The sequence below is a fragment of the Caenorhabditis elegans genome, chromosome I (assembly GCF_000002985.6).
Source record: "Caenorhabditis elegans chromosome I".
Classification (NCBI taxonomy): domain Eukaryota; kingdom Metazoa; phylum Nematoda; class Chromadorea; order Rhabditida; family Rhabditidae; genus Caenorhabditis; species Caenorhabditis elegans.
This window is the reverse complement of record NC_003279.8, coordinates 10,232,475-10,255,523: the sequence shown is the minus strand read 5'-3', so window position 1 is coordinate 10,255,523 and position 23,049 is coordinate 10,232,475. Positions and strand designations below refer to the sequence as shown.

At 35.5% G+C, this 23,049-nt stretch overlaps 1 protein-coding gene and 4 non-coding genes across 5 annotated transcripts; 3 read left to right on the top strand and 2 right to left on the bottom strand.

The window, feature by feature from the left end:
• Positions 1-196: 196 nt before the first annotated feature.
• Positions 197-7,232, bottom strand: lin-11. The gene is made up of 10 exons (NM_060295.7): positions 6,953-7,232; positions 6,618-6,746; positions 5,712-5,850; positions 4,266-4,356; positions 3,619-3,680; positions 3,212-3,313; positions 2,787-2,888; positions 1,388-1,502; positions 684-824; positions 197-557 (listed from the first exon to the last, which is right to left on the bottom strand). Exons 1-10 carry the CDS (start codon positions 7,183-7,185, stop codon positions 454-456), a joined length of 1,218 nt encoding a protein of 405 aa, NP_492696.1. The 5' UTR covers positions 7,186-7,232; the 3' UTR covers positions 197-453.
• A 1,638-nt stretch (positions 7,233-8,870) lies between these two features.
• Positions 8,871-9,021, bottom strand: ZC247.5. The gene has a single exon (NR_050488.1). It is a non-coding gene; the product is annotated as an Unclassified non-coding RNA ZC247.5 (non-coding RNA).
• A 2,040-nt stretch (positions 9,022-11,061) lies between these two features.
• Positions 11,062-11,172, top strand: ZC247.8. Its single transcript, NR_050487.1, has one exon. It is a non-coding gene; the product is annotated as an Unclassified non-coding RNA ZC247.8 (non-coding RNA).
• A 6,669-nt stretch (positions 11,173-17,841) lies between these two features.
• ZC247.7 lies at positions 17,842-18,062 on the top strand. Its single transcript, NR_050486.1, has one exon. It is a non-coding gene; the product is annotated as an Unclassified non-coding RNA ZC247.7 (non-coding RNA).
• Positions 18,063-20,116: 2,054 nt separating this feature from the next.
• On the top strand, positions 20,117-20,293 carry Y106G6E.7. Its single transcript, NR_050485.1, has one exon. It is a non-coding gene; the product is annotated as an Unclassified non-coding RNA Y106G6E.7 (non-coding RNA).
• The last annotated feature ends 2,756 nt before the right edge of the window (positions 20,294-23,049 follow it).

Here is a 23,049-nt window from a genome sequence, read left to right as displayed (position 1 = left end):
CAACACGTCTGAGAGAATAATTTTCTGGAAAATATCCTCTAGGTCTTCCGAATTTTCTGAAAATCGAGAAAAAAAAAAGTTTCTTTTCTCGAATTTTAAAAAGATTTTACAAAAATTTTCAAAATACCTTAAGAAATAAATTTTTTTCCTAGGGATTTTTGGCAATTTCAAATTTTTCATGCGAAAATAAAGTATTGAGCAAAACATGGTTTTATACGGAAAAAAAAGTAAAACTTAAAAATGAAAACAATTCGAAAAAAGTGGAATTATATCACAAGAGATTGACAATAGATTGGCATGAATGAGAGGAATTCGTTGATTTTGTTGCATTTGGAAATCGGTGTGGAAAATGTTTAAGTGAGTGCTTTTTGAGAATTTAAAATAATGCGAGGAAGAAAAACTACACGAACGTGGAATACTCCTGTATGTGGGATTTGTTGGGAGGTCGAGTGGCTACCATGAAACCGGAGTTGGTTTTCCCAAGTCTGTTGAATAGATACATGCAAATGTGTCTTCATTGAATTCTGGCGGGGTCGCTGATTGTTCTGTGTATGGCTCTGAAAAATATTTATTTTAGAAATTAGAAATTACATACAATCTTTTTTATGCATTTTCAAAGAACTCTTTTTCGAATATAACAATTAGCGTAAGTCTGCAAGTTTATCAAAATTTCAAATACTCACCTGGAACCATGTTCATATTTTCCGTTGGAACTGCAAATTGTGGAGCCATTTGAATGGTTTCTGGATTGTTGGGAGAAGTTGTGTATGGGTCACAAAAGAATTGAACATTTGATGGTGGAGGTGGTGGGTAGAATTGTTGGTCTGAAAACAATCGATACATTTTATATAAATGAAAATGGGGCTGATTTCGAATAATAAAACTACCGTGTCCCCTCTAATAATTCATTGCCAAACTTTGGCAGCACCTAGCTTGAGTTCATTCAACTTTAACAATAATTTTAAACTGATAAAATTTGTCTGCGAAACCCATGTAATGCGCCTTTAAGTACGCGTAATTACAATATCGCAATAGTTCATTCAAAATATTATTTTGTTCAAAACAGCTGCCTCGATTTATTTTTTGAAAATTCATTTGTTTACCATCTACTTCAAATTTATTTGGAAAAGTCCTGAAGCACAAAATATTATGGGTACTTAAGTGGGGGTCATCATCATAATAATAATGAAACGAACCCCCTCATCATCGTTGAACCGCCTTTAATCCAGCTTAACCTAGTACATATTGTGCAGAAAATCGACTTTTTGCCATTGGAACACCTGCTTCTAACGCCCTACCCTCGTGTTTTCATCTGTTTTTCACGCTACCGTGATAATTGGTGTTGCGTAATATTTGAGAACGAGAAGAAGCGATTAAGTGGACTCACCATTCGGGAACATATCTACAATATCGTCACGGCGTGGTCTTCGGGATTGACGATATCCTCCAAAACGAAGTTGTTTCATTCTTCGTTCCTTGCTTCGGCGGTTTTGAAACCACACCTGTAAAATGGAAATTTATTTGGAAAACAAATTAATGGAGAAAATTATCTATTAAAGGTAAACCCTGTGTCATTTGGAAAAATATATTTTGAGTGAGCCCCACAGAAAAATTATGTTATCTGTAGAAGAGCATTTTGAACTTGAAAAAGCCGATCTGAAATTGTTCATTTTCATTCTCGGAATTTTACCAAAAGTAGATTTATGGAAGATTCTTAAAGATTTTGGAAACTTTGAATTTTTTGAAAAAAATTACTGAATCTTTTATCACCCAAATTCAATTTTTAAAATTTCAGATTGTTTTGAACGATTGAAAAATTTTCGAAAACGCCCGGATTATTTTCCCAAGTCCAGAAATCCAAGAAAAAAAAGAAAAAATAGTCGAATTTTTTTTTCAATCATATGTTTTTATGAAAAAAAGTTCTATTCAGATCGAGTTTTTTCAGTTCCGAATGGTCCTCTGTAGTTGACTACTTTTTCATTTAGAAGTTTAAAAGTGAACTAAAACACTGTACACGAAGATTAAATTTTTGAAAAAAATCAATATAGAGAGCGAACCCTTTTTTAGTTCAGTTATTTCCAAATTTTCGAATCAAAACACTAAAAGTTATGTGTTAGCAGTTTTTTAAGTTTACTATTATGGGGCAACTGTGCAGATAAACAGAATTAAAATTTAATTGATCGGTGGAAGTAGGCTAAAAATATTTCACACAAAAAATTAAGACTACAATTAATTTTGGAATTCCGAATATTCAGGGTTCAAAAATTTGAACAAAAAAACGAATTTTCTGAGTTCAACTCAAATTTCTCATTGCAATTCTCTCCCTTGACCACTCAGATTTTTATCTTCCAAATTGAAATTGTTTCCCATTTTCTCTTTCATCATCATTTTCGTATAGCTCTCTAAACACAACCAATTTCCTATGGCTTTCCGTTAAGTTTCCTGTTATCAGTTATTATGATTATGATCATTATTATTTCTATTGTTACATAAAAATCATGTGATGTGTACATCTTTCTTACAGTAAATAACATGATATTAGTTAGAAACTACAGTATCCACTCACTTTTTTCTCTTTTTCTTCTTTCCGTTTTTCCCTCTCTCTCCTTTCAAGGACTACGGTAATTGAATTTGTGTGTGTGCGTGTGGAAGGATGTGTCCTCCCCCAAGAGAGAGAAGGGCGGGGCAGGTGAATTAAAGCGGGAAATGAGAATTTGTGAGAGATAGTGCATTTCGAGGATACTTAGACATGTGCAAAAAAAGAAAAAAAGAAGAAGAATAGAAACCTGAATGACTCTCATGTTGAGTCCTGTCTCGGCGGCAAGTTGTTCACGGATATGTCGAGTTGGTTTGGGTGTTGCGGCGAACGCGTTTTTTAAGGTTTCAAGCTGAAAATATTTATTGAAGCTTTGGACAGTAATAAGATATTTTTTAAGTGGGGAAATTCAAGATTTTCAGCAGGAAACGCTGGATTCTTTATCAAACATTAATTAGAATTTTAAAATCTGATATCCTCTGTCAGTTTTGCCCAACTTTGGCAGCACAAATCTTGATCAGACTATGTTTTACCAAAAAATTGTCAACTGACAAAATATTTGTTACACTGACCTGGATTTAGAAATTTAATTATTTTTTCAAAAAGTTATTTCAATAATTATGTTTGCACTTTCCTTTCCGACATAGATAATTTTTTCTACTTCAGAAAACTCACTTGTTTTGCTTTAATTGTCGTTCGAGGGCCACGCCTTTTCGCAGAATTCGAGTCATCTGAATTGTCCTTCCCACAATCGCCTTCTCCATCATCGAGTCCGACCTGAAATTTTAATAAGTTAGATTAGATTCACTTTGGTTCTAACAAAACATTTTGACTTGTAAGTTATAGGTTAAATCTTTTCAATATTTTTAGTGTTGAGCCATTTTTGCAATCATTTCAAATGATACCAGCTGTCAAAAGTAGGGAAGTATGCTTCTTTATTAAACTGATTAGAAAAATATTTGTATTTTTTAAAGATTCGTTTACAGCAAACTTTTTAGCCACTACTAGAACTTTCTATTTTAAAAAAAAGTAAAAACTGATCCTAAATGGCAATTCCAGAGAAGTATATATTTCAGACCCACCTCATCACAAGCATCCACATTATCCTCCTCCACATCGGAATTGCATTCGGATCCATTGGATACTGTAACAAAAGAACATCATCTGTCTAATACCAGTGTATGTCCATTCCGCAACGAGATTATCCCCCCTTCCTTACTATTTTGCGGTAATTCGAATACAAAGAAATGTTTTCTGTGTTGACAGCTGTCTGTCTCTTCCTCTTTTGTGCAGAGATACCTATCATCGTAAAACTATTCAAACAACACATGGCTCGCTGGCTCATCTTAAATACGTTTGAAACGGAAGCATGGATTAGAACGTATGTCTCTGGTTTTATGAGAAGAAGAAGAAATTTCTAAGGATTTTATGACTTGAAATCTGGGAATTCTTTTTTGACTTTTTGGGTATCTACTGAAAATTATGTCTGGCGGTGTTACTTCAGAGATAAAGAATTTCATGGTAGGTAGGCATGTGTTCAGGCTCACTTGTCTGCCTCTAGCCTATCTGCCTTCATTCAATTATTGGAGTAGGCCTTGGACGCCTCAGCAGTCAACAATTTTATGAAAACTCCACCTTCTACCATAACTTTGAACAACTTTTGTATTATCTTTAAAACTCAATTCTTCGTCTCTTTCTCTTTCCCTTTCTTTATTTTTAAAAACCTTACCGGGCCTATGAATCGATGTGGGCGTTGATGTTTTGGTTGCTGTTTGAAAATCACTTTGACACACGAATCGATTGCCTTCCATGATATAAAGCTGCAAAATAACACTAAAAATTCCGCGAAAAAAAAACAAAAACAATCGTGGGAACCCCTCGCATATTTTCATGACAGTTGGAGCTGTCTCAAACCTTGACTAGGTCCCCCGTGTAATGCAATTATAAAGTATAATAGGTTAGAGACGGATGGAAAGAAGATGATTGTAGAGTGACAACAGGACACATCCCAAAGGGAATTGGGGAAGGTTTTGAAGCAGGAAGACAGGATGGAAAATGGAAGGAAAATGGCATTGAGATAAGATCTACCGGTTGGTCAGTGGGTAGTTTAACTGATTTGAAATTAATATAAGCAGAAGCAATGAGCAATGAGAAGATAATATGCGCCTCGAGACATTTTGAACGGTTGCTCCAAAATCCTAGTATTCTTGGAAAATTGTTTTAACGTATTGTTTTTCAACTGATAATGAGAAATGTTTAAAGTATGGTGTCCGGCAAATACTTCCGGCAACTATACAACGACAACCAAATTTTTCAAATAAAACAAATTTTAAAAAAATTAAAATATTTGATTGATCTGAAATAAAGTGTTTTTTTTTTGGAAAAGTTCAAAAAATCTGAAAAACTTTAACAGTAGTTTTGATAACTTCCGAAACAGTACTTGAAGTATTTTTCAAACGTTCCATTTAAAATATTTATTCATTATTTTGAAGTCAATCGAATATTTTTTTCTATATTTCTACATTAATTTTTCTTTTTTAAAAAGTAGAATTATTATACCAAAACAAACAGTATGGAAGTTGAGAGGGTTTTTAGATATTCAGCGCGCCTCTAGACAGAAATAGTTTTTGATGTTCCCTATAATGTTTATGATCAAAATTTTAATCAACTATCTGTTTCATCTACATGAGTCAAAACAATACTCAGAACAGCATCAATGACATTCAGTGACATCTTCTATTCAAGAAAACAAAACATTTTGAATGACAAGAAGGCGTGAAGCTTGAGTGGTAGAGAGCTCTCGGTAAGAGGCAGGTGCAACTGACAGGGGCTCATGATGGGGACACATTCAAGAGGTGTGAGCATGTGATTTTTAGGGATCTGCGTATCTTATTTGCAAATGGGCTTATCAGTATAAGTTAGACGTGAGAAAATAGCGACTATGAATATCTAATTTCATCTGAGTCACCGCTCAACTTATAGAAAAACCTTGATAATGGTGGAGACAAGCTTAAAAAGAACTGCCAGTTAAAACGTCAAATATCACTTACCGTCAGCCTTAAATAATATAAAACTTATTTGAAACTTTAGTTCAATTAAGGTACCAGCCTGGATTAATATATAAGATCAAAAGTACAATCAATCTTATATAGAGAAGAGGCTTAGCCTGGCTCACCTGGTCACCAGTGTCCAATAACCTTTGACAAACGGAGCATTGAAAACATCGAATATGAAAAACTTTATCTCTTGCTCGTCTCACCAGATCCTCTTTTTCCAATTTCCCATCGCATCCGGCACACCGTTGACTATATCGCCTGAAAATCACAATCAGGTAGGTAAAATAATTATGGACACCGTGGGAACCGTGGGAAAATTTAGATATAGAATTTGAAATTTGAAAATCAAAATAAGCAAGTAAGATTTGTTTACTACAAGTGAGCTTGAAAGCATAAGAAATTTGAGAATTTTGGAATATGATCTTCAAAACTTTAGAACATGTTTTGGGAGGATTTTGGAATTGCGGAATCTTTAAATTTTATGCCGTCATTTGCTTGAATATATTCTCCTAGCCCTTTTTGGCAAAGTTTTGGAACTACAATATATCCAGGAGTGGGTGACGATTCGCAGTACGATTATTTGAATTGGCATGAAAAAAACCAATTTTTCAATATGAAAAATATGTTGCAAAAGACTGAAAAAAATCTGAGAGACTTACTGAAAATTGACATCTACCAGAAAATAGTTATTACAATTTCATACCAGATTTCAGGACTTTTTTTTATTTTTCAATGAAAATAAACGTAGTTTTCAAATTGATCATGTTTTATATATTTTTACATAAACTTTTGACTAAAAATTTGGAATTTTGAAATTGTCACTGTTGAAGAATCTTAGAGGTTTTCAGCTTCAAAACTTCAGCGTTCAGTTAGAACTTTTAAAGTTTGCACACTGGAAAATTCAATGGAAAATTCATCACAACCTAATTGTAAGATGTTTTTGAACTATCTCCAAGAGCTCAAAACTTGCAGCCCGGCTCTTTATAGATCACAGTTCTTAGAAATTAATGTTGCTCGGAACTTACCTTGAAAAATCAGTTTTACACAGAATAAGACCATCTCTACTAAAACAAGTCATTGACATGGGCGCTCGACAGTCACAACATCGAAGACAAGACTGATGCCAGCATTTTCCGAGCACAGTGAATACATATCTGAAAGTAAGTGAAAGTGTCGGCTGAAAATGAAATGACTGCTAGTGCTGCTGCTGTCGAAGGGGTTGAGAGGGGGAAATGAATCGAAAATGGAAAAATTCAATTAGGGGCGAGAGAGGTGGTGTTACAGCAGCTAGAGATGAAAATTGGAATGAGACTAAACGGAAAATAATCATAAATTGCAAAAAAAGGTGAGGGACCGATACCTGTCAAGAATAGGCTGTGCACACGCGGCACACTCATTTCCACTAATTTCAGAGATGTGCGGCTGAGTCGTTGACGATGGCATCATCCACGTGGCAGAGTCGAGAAGCAGCAACGTGGCAGATGAGGTGACACTGCCGACGTCTTCAATTGACTGCTGATGAAGATGATGAGCAGGAGGCTTCTTCTCCTCTTCTTCCAGTGAGGTGATGATGAACGAAGAAGAAGAATGCATTGAGAAGGGAGTAAAAGGAGGAGGAGAAGAAGAAGAAGAACGACCACGAAGGTTACGGTGGTTGGGGCACCAGGAGGCTGGCTGGTTGATGGGCGGAGTTATTGACACAAGAGAGAGAGAGAGAGAGAGAAAGCCTGAAGAATGAGAGCTATTGAGGGAAAGAGAGAGAGGAAATTACGAATGTTGAAGCCTAGAAGAAAAATAAGAAGAACGAGAGAATAGGGATCGCTTTTGGTTTAAATGCTCATGATAGTTCAAATATTTTTCATTCACCGTATTTTCTGTATTGCACTACGTTTTCTTTCACACCTTATATCTCTGTTATCTTCAGTTATATCAAAAATAGTCAACATGAGAAATAAAGAAAAATATTTTCCAAGTATTTTATCAGTTTACAATTTTGATAAAAACTAAAGACAGCAAAAATATAAGCTTTTAAAGTAGATCAAAAGGGGTGCAAGTCTAATAGGGTAGTTTTTATAACTTCAAGGGGTGGTTTTTAGTAATTTTTGTTTTGATAGTGACATTATTCTACGATCAAGTTTTGCAAATTACGTTTAATTTTTTTCGGATTTTTTCTGGAATTTTTTACCAGAAGAACGATTGTCTAAAATGGGATACCGTATATATTAATTTTGTACCAATCTACAAAACGGCCCACTTTGGTACAATAACGCAACTTTTCAAATGTGGAAATCTAGAAAAATATTTGGTTCATATGAAAACCAAGTCAATTTTATTAAAAATTTCAGAAAAATCGTCAAACTTTTCCTTAAATTTGCCATTTTCCATAAAAATTGTTTGTGATATTTTTTTAGGCAGTCAACATTCAGCCAGTTTTTCAGATTCTTTTCAATCTTCGCAAAAAAGATTGGGGTTATTTTCAAATTAATACAATATTTTTATACATACATTTTAAATTCAAAAAGTTTGATTATCGTTCCGAAATCGGAAGCTTTAAAATGTTTCTTTTAATTTCAATTGAATTTTTAATTGAACACTTTCTGAGCTGTTAAAGTTGTATAATTGAGTGCGCTAAGATTTAATTCGCTACTTTGAAACTTTCCATTTGTTTTCATCGGGGTCATACAACTACAATGATTTTTACTTTTTTGTATTACATGTTATTTTAGGAACAAATATCCTAAATTAGAAGGATTTTTCTCAGTTCAAAACTTCGCAAGCTCTGTAATTCTGTATTCAAATTGTTTTTCAGCACATTGAAAAAAGAATAGCTAGTCCGGTAAAATACAACCAAAACTTATTTAACCCACAGAAGCAATCTCTTGATAAATACCAGTGAATCGACGGATCAGAGGCGCCCCTTGACGCCTCGACCAAATGAAATCTTTAGACACCACCAATTCAAAATTTTAATTCAAAGAGCCGTCAATGGAACAAATAAACACAGTTTCAATCAGGTTTCGAGCAAAAAGTTCTGCTCTTCACCTGTTTGACTTTGGGCATGTTTTCAATATAATACAAACCACATCCAACCGAACAGAATCAGCTGGATAGAAGGACAAACTCATTCGATATGAAATCAAAAGTGTCACGTATACAACTAGAGTAAAAGTGAAATGATTTTCTCATTTTGAACTTGTCATTTCTTGTGTGTCAACTATATCTACGAGTTCAGTGATTGTTATTTTTTCTTCCGGTGAGGTTGTCCTTGGTCTAGTGTCATCCCATTTCGGGCTTGTCACCTCCTACTGAAACAATGCCATTTCGCGCAGAAATTGGAAATAAAACTGAAGGATTACGGTAATAGAAGACGAGCGGAATGAGATGACGGTAGAATGTGATTCAGTGGAAATTCCTCAATTCATGAATGAGAAGATTTCTGATCATATGAAGACTGTAATGGAGCAACAAGAAAGAGTTTAATTTGATTACAGAAAAGTATCTTTAAAAAATGTCGACGTAAGTAATTTTACTGCAAAAAAAATTATGAAGGCCTAAACTTGGACAATAAGTTGCTGAGAAATTTTCAGTGATTCTGATCGACTTTAACAATTTATTTTTGTTTAGTTATACAGATATGAAATAATCGATTACAAAACTGAAAACGAATAAATGATGAATATTTTATTAGTTTGAATTGTTTTGTTAAAACCAAAAATAACCAAGACACGAGTTTTCAAAAGTTAGCAATGGAGGTGCAAACCAAATAAAGGAGGTAAATTATAAAGAGTGTTGGAACTTTTGTTTTTGTCGATAAAGTGGAAAATGTTCCAATCACTTTGTCAGGGACAGGGATTGTCAGGATAGAGGACAATTGTTTTAAACTGCCAGTAACATACCCAGCAACTTCTATCAAAATATTAGAACAAACATTTCTTACCGTACACTCGTGTTTTCATTCCCCTCCCCTTTTTTTTCTACAAATTCATCAATTCAGCCCACCTCCTCCGACCGTATTCCAAAGTAAACACATCGCTATTCATCAAGTTAACTAGATTCTCATGCTCCACTAATTCCTTATCATAACTAATTTTTCCCATCATCTTGCTCTATTCAATCATCCATGGGAATCTCAACTCGTCTTTCTAGGGTTTCAAAGAAATGTTTCTGATGACTAATCGTTCGAATACAAGTCGGCACGCTCTTTCTCTTATGAATGCCGTTCAACAAACGGAAAAACACATAAGGATGGATTGTCGACAAGCTCTCTCCGCATCAATCTTCCGAAGGTTGTTCCTTCTTCGTTTTTGGCTTTTGCGGGTTCACAGGCAGATTCACCAGAAAAAAAACACGAAGAGGAGACGAGGAACATGTTGCGGTGGATGAGAGGAGGGAACATTTGCATTTCTTGACGAAGACTTATTGTCGGAAATGTGAGAAACCGACACAGATGAAATAACCCAATGATGGAACAAAATGAGTAGAAAAAGACGTGGCATTGAGTATGATATGTACAGTTTGGTGATCTTAAAGTCTGAGAAGAGTATAAGAATGTATACAATTCTAAAGGGAAGTCAGCCTAAAAATTCATACATCACAAAGAAAGTTTGCAGATCAGATTACACCACAATAAGGTTCTTCAAATAAATTTTCACAATAAACTAAACAAAACCTGAAAAGTCTCTGAAACTTTAATTTCCGAGAAAGGAAATCGAAAATCTTAAAAAAAATTAAAGGTGCTCGGAAATAGTATCATTGATGATTATCAGTTTCGGGGTAGTCAAGCTTTGAAAGCCTCTTGGAATTTTTTCTAATTCAATTTTTATTCTTAAAAAATTTTTAATATTTTCTACAACAAAGTAGAAAAAAATTCAAAGCTTTCAGAAGTTTGACCACTCTTACAGTTATATACAATTATAATTTGAAATATTGGAAATCAGATAAAAAGTTGTTTTTGGAGCAATTTTCAGTTCTCAAAATCGTGGAAATTTCGACCGTATTTGTAGACCGTATTGTCAGTGATTAAAATTTGAGTTTGAATGTGAGAAAGAGCAACCACTTTTTTCAGTCCAAGCTGAGTAACAATAAGCTGACCGAGAGCTCATATACCGTATTTCTTCTATAAGTCTTGCAGGTATGAATACTTTTTAATTGGTCCGTAGCGATGCAAGACTAATAATTTAAAAGAAAAAACGTTTTATTTCTAGAGAAAATCCATTTTCTGCAACAAAAAACACAGATATTTTACAATTTTCTACTTTCAATATTCTGCGAACTTTAAGAGCTCTAGAAGCGTAATTCAATTACCAAAAAGGCAATAACTTTAGTACAGATAGCTGTAATTTTGGAAAAAAAACCCTGTGACTTTTCATATAAATTCTAAATTTCTGGGAAACATAGCTGACTGAATTACACAACAAAAAGGTAGAATAATTTGAGAAAAAAGTGCGAAAGAGTGCTATAGAAGAGGATAATAAATCTGAACGGCTCTTCTTCGAATGTCGACATCTTCGGGAAGAAAAAGGAATGGGCAGAAGCTGGTGTGGGTAAGATGAAGGAAAACGGAATTGTCGGATTTAGTCGGGAAATGCAAAAGAAGGGAGTTAGGAAATGAGGGAAATGAGTCTGATATATCGAGGTTCAAGAATGGTTAAGGTCTACTTGTTTGTAGGTTAAAAATGTCAATTAACAAATAATGAAGATACAGTGTTTGTTCTGAACTTATAAATGTTTTTAAAAAATATGAAAAAAAAAGTTAATTAAACTACATAGAACTTCATTTTCCAACCAAGCATAACTAAAAATCTGGTTACTTTTACAAACACATGTTAACAGGTAAATTATATGTCTTAACCTTGTCTACATTTTTTGCTGTTGATCAACTTTTATCAATTCCACTCTGGATAAAAGTTGGAGCGACTGACATCTTACAGGTCCATTTTTGGCAATTCATCTTGGAACCAGGGCTGTGCGGCAAACGGCGAACAGCAAATGCCGTTTGCCGAAAATTGTTCGAAAGATTGGCGAATGCCGAAAAATGTGAGGCATTTTTCGGTGTTTTTCGGCATTTATGAAAAACGTTGTTTTTTTAAAATTAAATCGAACATATATTCAAGTTTTTCACATTCATCCGTTGAAACATAAACCTTCAAGTATTATAGTCATACCCTTAAAATTTGCTTTCTGCGAACAATCAAAGGACATCCATGTGTCTCTTGTATCCGAACACTCTCAAGTCACCTGTATTCCTAAAACTTCCCAAAAGTCAACATATTTGAAATATTAGCCATATTGTGAAGATATACTTTTAGTCAACACATCGTCACCCCACCATAAAACTCTTAAAGATGTTGTCTATGGCTGTTCACGTGTAGAATTGGTTTGAATCATTCTTGCCTCTTGGAACCTTTTCTGATTACCCCAACAGTCTGGTCGTTTAAATATGAAATTGGTATTTGCTTGACAACACAATAACATTCAATTTTTTTTCGTTTATGATTTTTTTTCAAGAATTTCATCTAAAGCGTTTATCTAAATGTCTTCAATAATTGATTACTTGACAAAATATCCTAATAGAAAGTTTCAATATTTCTCGATGTATGGAAAAATTAATAAAGAAAACACTATTTCAAAACAATATCGCTATGCAGCAAATAAGTTGAAAATTATTGATAGAAAAGTCTAAGCGAGAAAAAAACAGAAAATAAACACTTTAAGAAACCGAATCGAATCGTGCTTTAATGTTTTTCTGTGGAGCTTGTAAAAATATGTTGTATGACACATTCTGTTTGCCTTCTTGTCAAAAAAACTGATTCACTCTGAATGTCTTCCTAACACACTACCGTACCCTTACTAATGCATTTTTATTTTCTTTCATTTTCTTGTCTTCACACTGGCTATTCTCATTTTTTAAAATGTAAATACCAATCTGTGAGGGAAATTTAAAGCAAGTTGCAAATAGGATGTATCAACCATTTCTATTAAATTAAAAATTTTCAACAACAAAAATTATCAGAAGTTAGTGTCGTTCTACCTTTTTTCTCATTCTCCTTGCTTAATTGGAAGCTTCAACCAAATAAAAAATCGTAATTTTCCGCAACAGAATGGAAGCTTCGATATGAAATTTCACATTTAAAAACATAAAAATAATTTACGATTTCAGTCGCCGTCCCTTGTACAACCTAAAAAATCAAGTAAGCTTACTTTCAATTTGAAACTTTAATACAGTTTTCAGGTACTACGGAAAAATCAAAAGATGACTTATAAATGATGGATTAATTTTAATCTTTAGTTGAAACATGAAATGAAGCATCTTGTTAACATAACATAGTATTATTTTGTTGGTAGAATATTTCGGACGTGGGAATTCCTGCAAAAGCGGGATGGATTTTCCAATGTTTTTGGTACTCTGAAACCCCCAAACAAAACTTTTGTCATTTCTAAAATTACTCAATGCAAGTTGAAGGACATCGAAATCGAAAAAAAACTGAATTTAAATTATTTCAGATTCCCATTTTAAGTGTTCAGATTCAGGTTGAGTTGTGCTGCTATGATTTTTTGTTTTAGGTTTTTTCGTGTTGAAGTCTGAAGATTTTCATCCCTTGTTAAGTGCACTTTCCTTCAACCTGAAACTAGCGATATTCTTATATAAAACTTTCGTACGCTTTCGATTAGAACATGGAGCAGTAGTGTCTATTATTAAGAGTTTGAACTGTTTTTTTTTTCAGATAAACAGACATACTGGCAAATGCCTAAAAAATCCTCCTCCGGACAAACTCAAGACGAAATGTGCATAGGATCAATAGAAGAATGAAGACAAATCCAAAGCGACCCCCAATTGTAAGTTTGTTGTAAAACTCACTAGCTTGTAGATAGCTTGCCTCAATACATCTACAAACAATGTCAATTGGTGATTATTTCAGGAAGTACAACTTAATCGGTTGGAGTTCAATGTCAGGATTTGGACTGGAACAAGTAGCTGGAAGTGTCTGGAAGCCCTACTGTGTCGACGGGCGGAGGGGACATGGCGCATGGATGATCAACTGGAATAGTTCGACAACGAGGCTTCGTGAAGCTCAATGCTCCGCTCTGATCGACAGTAACTGCCTCCTAACTGCATGGTTTAAGAAAAGCTGCAGCGATTGAATTTAAGTGAAACATCTGAAAAGAGCATCTCTATTGCTCAACCATTTCGTATTTTTGAATTTGAAACTATGCTGTTAGATTCTGAGATCTTAAGATCAACGTGGTGATGTTTCTTTATTGAAACTACAGTGTGGGAAAGTTCTATAGGACCCCCCCTAATTTGAAGGTTTGAGGAACTTCCGAAAATTTTTTTGAAAAACTGCTAATGCCATTCGTTTTTAAATTGAAAAAAACCTATATACATTTTTTTCCAGAAGTTTATCTCAAAAACTGAGGTCGCGCTGGAAAAAACGTCAAAATCCAGTGTGAAACTTCTATAGGACCCCCCGTTTTTTTTCACGATTTTTACTAAAATCAACAGATTTTGGAATTTTTGACAAAGCTCAAATCAAGTTTGAGTTAGAAATGAGTTCAGATAAGCAGTTTTGACTTTAAAAAATTAATACGAAATGTTCTCGTGGGATCTCCAGACTGGTTCTGATTCTTCCGATCTTTGATGTTCAAGTCTGTTTCAAGCTTCCTGGTGCTCTCGGTAATGCCAAAACTTGATAAACTCTCTTTAACAAGTTCCTACTAAAATTCCTAGCACACACACCATAAACATTTTTACGCCATCCCCAAGAAACCAGTCAGAAACAGCGTATTAACAAGTTGCAGTTATTTTTGATCAACAACAGAACATTCATATACTAAAATCAAGAAAGGATCAATAGTTAATCGGGTTTCCTTGTGTGCGGATGATCTCAAACAGTCTGTCCTCCATTGATCTGACCAAACTTTTCAGCTGGTTGTCCGGAATAGACTTCCAAGCGTCGAGAATTCCTTGCTTCAACGATGCAACTGTTGGGTAAGTCTTGTTCTGAGCATACACGATACGGACAAGAATCCCCCACAAATTTTCGATTGGATTGAGATCAGGACTTCGAGCTGGCCAATCAAGAAGGTTGATCTTCTTGAGCTTGAAATAGTCGCGGGTTGAGTTGCTCACATGGATTGTCGCATTATCCTGCTGAAATCTAAAGTCTTTTCTGGAGTAGTGACGAAGATATTTGGAGAGCTCCAGTTCCAAGACGTTCTGATAGTCAGTGCTGTTCATCTTGCTACTGACGAACTGTATCTCAAGCTTCTTCTTCTCCGTGAACGCTCCCCAAACCATCACCGTTCCTCCTCCAAAATTACGTCTCGAAAAAACCATTGGTTCCTTGCGCAAATCGCGCCAATAGTAGCGGCAACCGTCAGGCCCATCGAGATTGAATTTCTTTTCATCGGAGAAGACAACCTAAAACAATGATCCTAATTATTCACTCTTGCTTTTTTAAATTCTCACTTTACTCCAATTCGTTCCCATATTGTTCTTAGCAAATTCCAATCGCTTGAGTTTATGGTCTGCAGAGAGTAACGGAGCAGGGCGAAGTTTCTGACGAACGATTACACCAGATCGTTTGATGACATTGAGGATGGTCCTTTTTGAAGCAGACAATTGAAGCTCATTGCGAATATCTCTTGCCGTCTTACAGGAGTTGGAGGCAGCACGAATCACATTTCGTTCGTCACGCACGGAGAGAGCTTTGCGACGAGGAGCTCTTTTAGATGTACCGTAGCTCACCGGATCCTTCAGATACACGCGAATACAGTGTCGAGAACGGGAAATTTTCCTACTCATTTCATGCAGGGACACATTGAGCAATTTCATAACATCCAGCTGAGCGCGTTCAGTGTCCGAAAGGGCAGATCCTCGAGGCATTGCAAGTTAGACTGCTTTCGAAGTAAGCTTTCCAGCCTCTATATGTGTGCCACAACACATGCCACAATTCCACATTTAATAATTCACGCAAAAAATAGTAAATAACATCTGTGAGGGACAATTTAACTTGAAATATTGGTCCCATGGAACCTTGTAATCAAAGAAAAACGATTTGATTCCTGATAAGCCTTCCATTGTTTCCTGCTGCATATTTTGCCAAATCAGCTTGACTACACAGTCGAAACATCTAAAGTGCGTGCTAGGAATTTTAGTAGGAACTTGTTAAAGAGAGTTTATCAAGTTTTGGCATTACCGAGAGCACCAGGAAGCTTGAAACAGACTTGAACATCAAAGATCGGAAGAATCAGAACCAGTCTGGAGATCCCACGAGAACATTTCGTATTAATTTTTAAAGTCAAAACTGCTTATATGAACTCATTTCTAACTCAAACTTGATTTGAGCTTTGTCAAAAATTCCAAAATCTGTTGATTTTAGTAAAAATCGTGAAAAAAAACGGGGGGTCCTATAGAAGTTTCACACTGGATTTTGACGTTTTTTCCAGCGCGACCTCAGTTTTTGAGATAAACTTCTGGAAAAAAATGTATATAGGTTTTTTTCAATTTAAAAACGAATGGCATTAGCAGTTTTTCAAAAAAATTTTCGGAAGTTCCTCAAACCTTCAAATTAGGGGGGGTCCTATAGAACTTTCCCACACTGTATGCTGTTAGATTTTAAGAACTTGAGATCAATGTTGACACCCGCAGTCGCTGGGGAGTCAGACCAACGGGTGAGAACGGCGAAAGCTTGTATTCGCGCGGAGGACACGGAGCATAGACGAGCGGCGGATGACGATGAGCGGTGCAGAGGGAATAACAGTACACTTTTAGATAAATCCAAGTTTATTATTGAATAAAATAAATGGAATTATCAACGGGAACAAACGGATGACGTGGGGACGGGTGGCATCCGTGGAGAAACGTGTGAAGACTGAATAGAAAGAAGATGAGTTGGCCTAAAAAGGCATCTGAATATTTGTGTGGATTTACGGGAGTACGACGCTCCGCAATAACGCGAGTGTGCGGGGGGGGGCGCACTTGCATTAGGAAATACGCAAATGGCGGTAATTCAAATAATAATATTTAATTAATTAAAAGAATGGAATGTTTCCGAGTGAACGAATGGAACAGAGAGTGAGCGACTCATGCGGATGGTGATTGTGGGTTCGTGGGTGAACCTGACCAAGCGCCTATATCCGCAAAGTTGGGACGGACGGGCTCTGTGGAGCCCAAGTGACAACAATCAATGTGGTGTTGTTTCATGATTGGAATAATGAATTGGTCGACCTCGTTTTTGGGGAAATAGGTAGAATACCAAATTTTTAAAACAAAACGTTTAGATTTTACAAATTGTCTTCATCAAAGTGTCTGCCATAGTTTGCAATTTTCAGGTGATGATTGTTTCAACAATAAAAAAGTTCCAGATAACCACTACATTTAGACTATCTCATTTTAACCAACGGGGTCTCGAATAAGAGTCCCAGTCTTCATTAGTTTCTTATTTTAATACATAATTACTTCTTCTTTTCAAGTTTTTTTGAGTGTTACCTGTCATTCAAACATGATAAATTATTCGTGCCCACCCAGCGACTTGACAAAAATGGGCGAAAATATAGAATAAGAAAAACGAGATGTTTCTTTCTCTCCAGAAAACAATCAATTATTCTTGGGAACAAAAAAACGATGAATGAAGGTGTTTTTATTCAACAGATATTCCAACTTTTTTTTGTCTTTTCCATGCGCTTGCCAATATTATTAAAAACTAATTTTTGATCTACCTGGTGAACTGCACTCTTCCCATATGATTTGACAGAGAAAAAATGCTGAAAATTTGGGGGAGTTCACCAAGCTGATCGAAAATTAATTTTTTGTAAATGTTTCGATCGTATTTTTCCAATAATATGTATCATCTAAATACGATCCCTTGTTTTAGCTCAATTCGTTAATCATTTATGCCAAAAATCAAGAGAAATCTCTGAAAAATCAAAGAACATTCAGCACAAAGTTTGGAGCTACAGTACTCCTGGAGGCGCACACATGTTTACATTAAAAAATCAGTCGTGTCGAGACCGGTTACCGTATTTTCAGTCAAAAGTTTACATCTGGGTGATACATTTACATCTGGGTGATACAGCTGCGTTTGCAGAGATTTTTCGTTTTGTTGCTCAAAAACATTTTTAAAAAAGGTACAGGCATCACATTTGGAGACCACTGATCTGCAGAGCATACATTTTTTGACTAAAGCCATCGCACTTGTCGGCTCACAGGCTTCTTCTGCTTCTTCCTAGTCTTCTCAACATTTCTTATTCTTCCAAAGACTCTTCATTTCAGTCCCCGGAGACCGATAGTCGGCCCATCAGGCGCTCTTTGAACCGCCCGGAAAGCGTGAAAGCGAGAAGATCTTCTCTGCTGTTTCACGCCCTTTTTCTGCTTCTTCGTCCCTTTTAGAGATGCATTTTCAACCCCGAAACATATATCCCCCTCCCCTTCCAACATCTTTCTGTGGGTGTGTATATATGTATGCTCTTCTCTCTTTTTTTGTGCTCTTCTTGCTCTTCTCCATTTATTTCCGGCGTCGTGCACACTGGCACACAGGGGGCGCATCTTTTGCTCTTCTTCGCTCTTTTTTTAAAGCAGCGATGACTCTCATTTTATTTAGACCTCATTGTAAAGTCAGTTTGATTTGAATTCATTTGAGCGGAGGATAACGAATTGGAATATTGCCTTGTTTTATTTTCAGAAAATTCATCAAACTCTCTCGTCTTTGAAAATGGTCGTAAAAGACTGTGAACTTCTAACGCGGTCATGTGTCGATTTACGCAGCTGGAGTACTCCTCGAGGAGAAGTGTATATATTTTTGGCTCACTGTTTTTGTCTAAAATTCTTGATTACGGGACATACTTTTTCTAATTAACATTCGATTATTCAGTTTAGGTATTTGTTATTTGAAGTGGGTACTGTATTCACTGAAAAGTCTTTCAAAAAATTAAACAGTGAAACCTTTGGTCATCAGTACAGTTCGCTGGAACACTTCAAATAACTGATAAACTGAATGATAAACTAGAAATTCTAATGCTAAATAATTTTCAAGCATATCCTCCAAAACCTGTGGAATTCTCTTTCAAAAATTAATTTTAAAAAAATTAATCTTGCACTTTTCCTCCGGGAGTACACGAGCTGTGTAAATCGACACTTGGTTTTTCTCCATTTAAAAAGTTTCACAAATTTCAAAGTTTTTTTTTGAACGTTCTTGCAATAAAATCAAATTTTGAAATTTGTCTATAACAATCTGAAAAAAGCTCAGAAAAGTTTTTAAAAGTTTATTTTCATGGATATCGTCCAAGGACTGGCCGAGTTATCTCTTTTCGCGGCCACCAAGAAAAGCTTTTTTGGTGATTCTATGTGCATTTGGACTTAAAATCTTAAGTTTTTTTCAAACTTACAAGAAATAAAAGTTGTGGTTATACCAACCGGAAAATATAATTTTTGCCTTTAAAGCCAAATTAACGAATAAAATATTTCAATTTCTCAATCTTTATTTGAATACTTAGTTGTACTCATGTCAATCTGACCCTCTTTACAAATTTTCTTATTCTGCTCCCATACATTCTTTTTTGCCATATAATCCATATCCAATGCGCGTTTGACATGAAGATGGAAGTTGAGCATGAGAGTAACAGCAAATCTAATATTTTTTTCCCTCAAAGTGAGCAACATAAAATATATAAAGACGGGAAAATGTGATTTTCATTTTCTAGATCACGGATTTGAGATTACCAAATCCTGTTGCTAATCTGCTGATATGAATGCCATGGATTATCCATCCAATATTTTTTCTTTATAAACCAATTTTGAAGAGTGGTATTTATGAATTTTTTTTTTTCGAAGTTTTTCACTCATATCATGTTTCCTTTCGAATAAATTATTTACTGAGCACGCAATTAAAAATGCACAATTGCAAAAGTTGTCTCACTTCCGGGAATTTTAGACTAAACACAAAATTTTTACTAATTATTTAAATATTTAATTTTTAACTTTTAATTTTTAATATTTAATATTTAATTATTTAGTTTTGGCATTTGGAAAATTTCAACGATTTCTAACAAAGTCAGGTACATCGCTAAAAATTTAAAGTACTACGGTAGATCTCTATTGGTGCAAACACCGCCACGGACAAATGCACGCAAAAACGGATGCAATTTATATTTAAAATAAATTTTTTTTTTCAAATTTATTTGTTTCTTTTTTCTTTCTAACTTTAGCTTTGTTTTCAAGATGAATAGTCATTTTAAATCATTTTTTAATGGAAATTATTAATTCTGAGATTGTTTCTCTGTTAAAATCTTTTTTCCTTCCATTTGAGTTGCTCTGACTTCGAAAATCGGCTCTTTCTCTGCAATTTTTTGTTTAAACATCTTTTAAGTGAAAATTTGATACGAATAGATTGAAGTTCGCGAACTTTTCAATTAAACCTGATAATTTACGAGTATTGTTTAATGTTCTGTGACTGACTAACTGCTCATAGCGTCATTGTTTCGGGATAAAGAAAGAGACACCCCGGGAGAGAGAGAGAGACAAGCGGCAGTAAACACAACACTTTCTTCTCTTTTTCTTCTCTCTCTCACAAAATAGTTGTTGAAATGCAGCGCCGGGGGAGGGTACTGCGTCTCTCGATAGCCCATTGAATAGTGTATGAACGGAAGAGACACAGAGAAGGGCGCGCTCCGATTTGTCTGTGTGTGTGGTGTCTGTGCTGCTGCTACTGCCAGTGCGTTGCGTTCAAGAAGAAAATGGCCAGAAGAGCGACGCGGCTCGCGTCGCGGTTCGGTATTTTTAATTGGTGTTCTGATTTTTAAATTTAATTATGTATCTTAACATTTCTCCGTTTGAGACGGCATCTTTGTAGCTAAATTTTCAAGAAACCTCTTTTCAAAAGTGCAGACGCGCACTGGGGCAATAAGGAAAAGATACCAGATGTGTCCGACGAGTTTATAGGGGAAATTGAGAAGATTCAGCGTCTTCCTATCTAAATTTGGTTTCAAATTTCCTTTAGAGCTTCTTTTTTATCTATACGATTTATCAGGCCGCTCAATATTATATCGCTGAGCATCATTTCGTCAATTACTTCCTCAATTTATGTGTCAACCTTTCCAGCTCAGACCCAATTTCATAAATAGACAGAAAAATAGGCTGAGCTTAGTGAGCGCATGTCTGTGTGTCAAAAACAACATAAAAACGAATTTCCTTTGCAATTTCGTTTTTTGTTTTATTTTTTCCAATTTCCATCACCCACACACACATAAATACGCACTTCTGAATTATTTGGAAGATCACGCCTACTCTTTGACTTTATGTCTTCTCTTCTTATTTTCATTATGTTCTTAGAAGTATTTTCCAAGAAATCCCTATTTTTAGAGATACGACGATTATTCAGACAGGGAAAGAAAAAGAAGTAGAAGTGTTTTTGTCAACAATCCTACCGGAAGCGATTGAGGCCCGAGACAGGACTTACCTAGGCGATGAGAGCATAGATCTTTTTCCTCTTTTAGCTGCTGAAGTAGTGGAATTATGAATTTCGTTTAAACGTTGAAACTTGAGGCGCAAACGTATAAAAAATTGATTATTTCAAAAACAAATTTCAGCTGAAATATGGTTTTTATTAAATTATCACCCTTTATTGCATATTTTGGTGATTTATCTCGTGCTGATTCGTTGATTTAGGCAGATTTTAAGTCGCTAAGCGTCCGAGATTGGATGCCTGTAGGCCTTAAAATATGCTTATTCGACGAATTAACGCGTGATATCCGACCGAAAAATGCAATTTCAGACTTTAGGAATTTTTAGCTCATTGTTAATGTTAGTTTGACCAGCCTTAAAAATTTTCAGACATTTTTGATCGAGTTTTAGATTATTTAAGAAACAAAAACCCACAAACTCTACTACCCTTTAACAGATGTGACTTTCCAGTTCAAGGATCATATGATGGTATAGTCAGAATTTGCTCAAAAATGTGTGAACAAGTTGTGCTCTCTGTCCTTCCCCAGCCGAATGATGAGCCCTCGCTGCTTTTTCAAGTGGTCTCATTCCTCATCCGTTTTTTCTTCTTTTCTCTTTGCGCAGGCAACCGCGTTTATTTGGCGGAGAGCACATCAGTAGCTGTGACATATAGATGCGGAACATTTTTTTTGTTTTTTCACACCGTAGAGACTCAGCTTCTTCATCTTCATGTTATAATCATTGATCTGCTCTCTTTTTTTCTCATTTCCCCATTTCTCACAAAGCTAATTTCCACACAAATTGTTATTTCTCACTCACCAAAGTTCGCTTCTCATATTCTTTTTTGTCTTTAATTTTTGTTTTCAAAAGTTTATCGCAAAAAATATTGTCATGTTTCTGTCCGTTCTGTCCTTTTTCACAATTTTTCAATGTCGTGTGAATCCCTTTCGTCGCATTGATGGATAATCCTTGCTCTTTCCTTTCTTCCTTTTCCTTCCTTGCTCTTTCCTTTTTTTACTTTTTTTTTTGCGATTTTACATCTTCGTGTCACCTGCACCTTGATATATTTTTTAGCCCTTTTCTATTCTATTTTCTTTTGATTTATCAGGAGATTTCACTCCTTCCGATGGTCCGTTGAAGAAGAACCGCTACCCACGGGAGCCACGTTGCAAAAAACAATGATTCTCCTTAGAATGGATAATAACAAAAGCCGCGAGTCGTCGTCGGATAGGTCTCAATATTACACTTCTTTTTTTTTTGAAATTTAGAAACGAGTTTTAGCTTGTGAGAGACTTCTTATTTGCCAAAAAAAGTTTTTTTGAAAGTTACGCGTTCAAAAATTCTGCTATTGTTCCAAATATTTCTCTCACTGAATGACTCGTTTCTTTCTTTCAACAAAAGTGTGTGGCTTGAGACTCACGTACAGAATACAAAATTTTGTGTGGTTTTTTTTTCGTTGTTTTCGTTCGTTCCGTCGTCTCGGCTACTGCTTGCATCTGTTGCTGCTGTTATCTGCTGAATGAGTCATTTCTTCGCTCTTTTTCGCCCTCTGGCCTTGCCTGTGATGCCTCCTTTTCTCGATTAATTTGGTGTTTTGTCAATGTCGTCTTCATCGAGAAAGTGGCTTCATCTTCGCCACCACCACCATCATCATCATCATCGTTTCCTTCATTCCAACGTCCGGATGTGAGAGGTATTGGAGACGCAGGCACATCCATTGCACTAGTCTCAACACGTACCCAGTGCTGCGACTCGACTATATCGATTTTCAATTTGGTCTCTGTGCCACCTCTCTCAACGTCTCTTCCTCTTCAATCCTTACTCTATCTACTTCATTCTTCTCTTTCCGACCGCTTTTCCCTTTACTTCCCTTCCGTCAAATCTCTTTATGTGTGTATGAAAGAGAATGAGAGAGAGTGTGTTCGTATTCCCCCATCACCACACGGTTTTTTTTCGATTTTTGTGTTCTTTTCTGATCGCGCCGATCGATTTAGTTTCGATCAAGAATAGTTTCATCA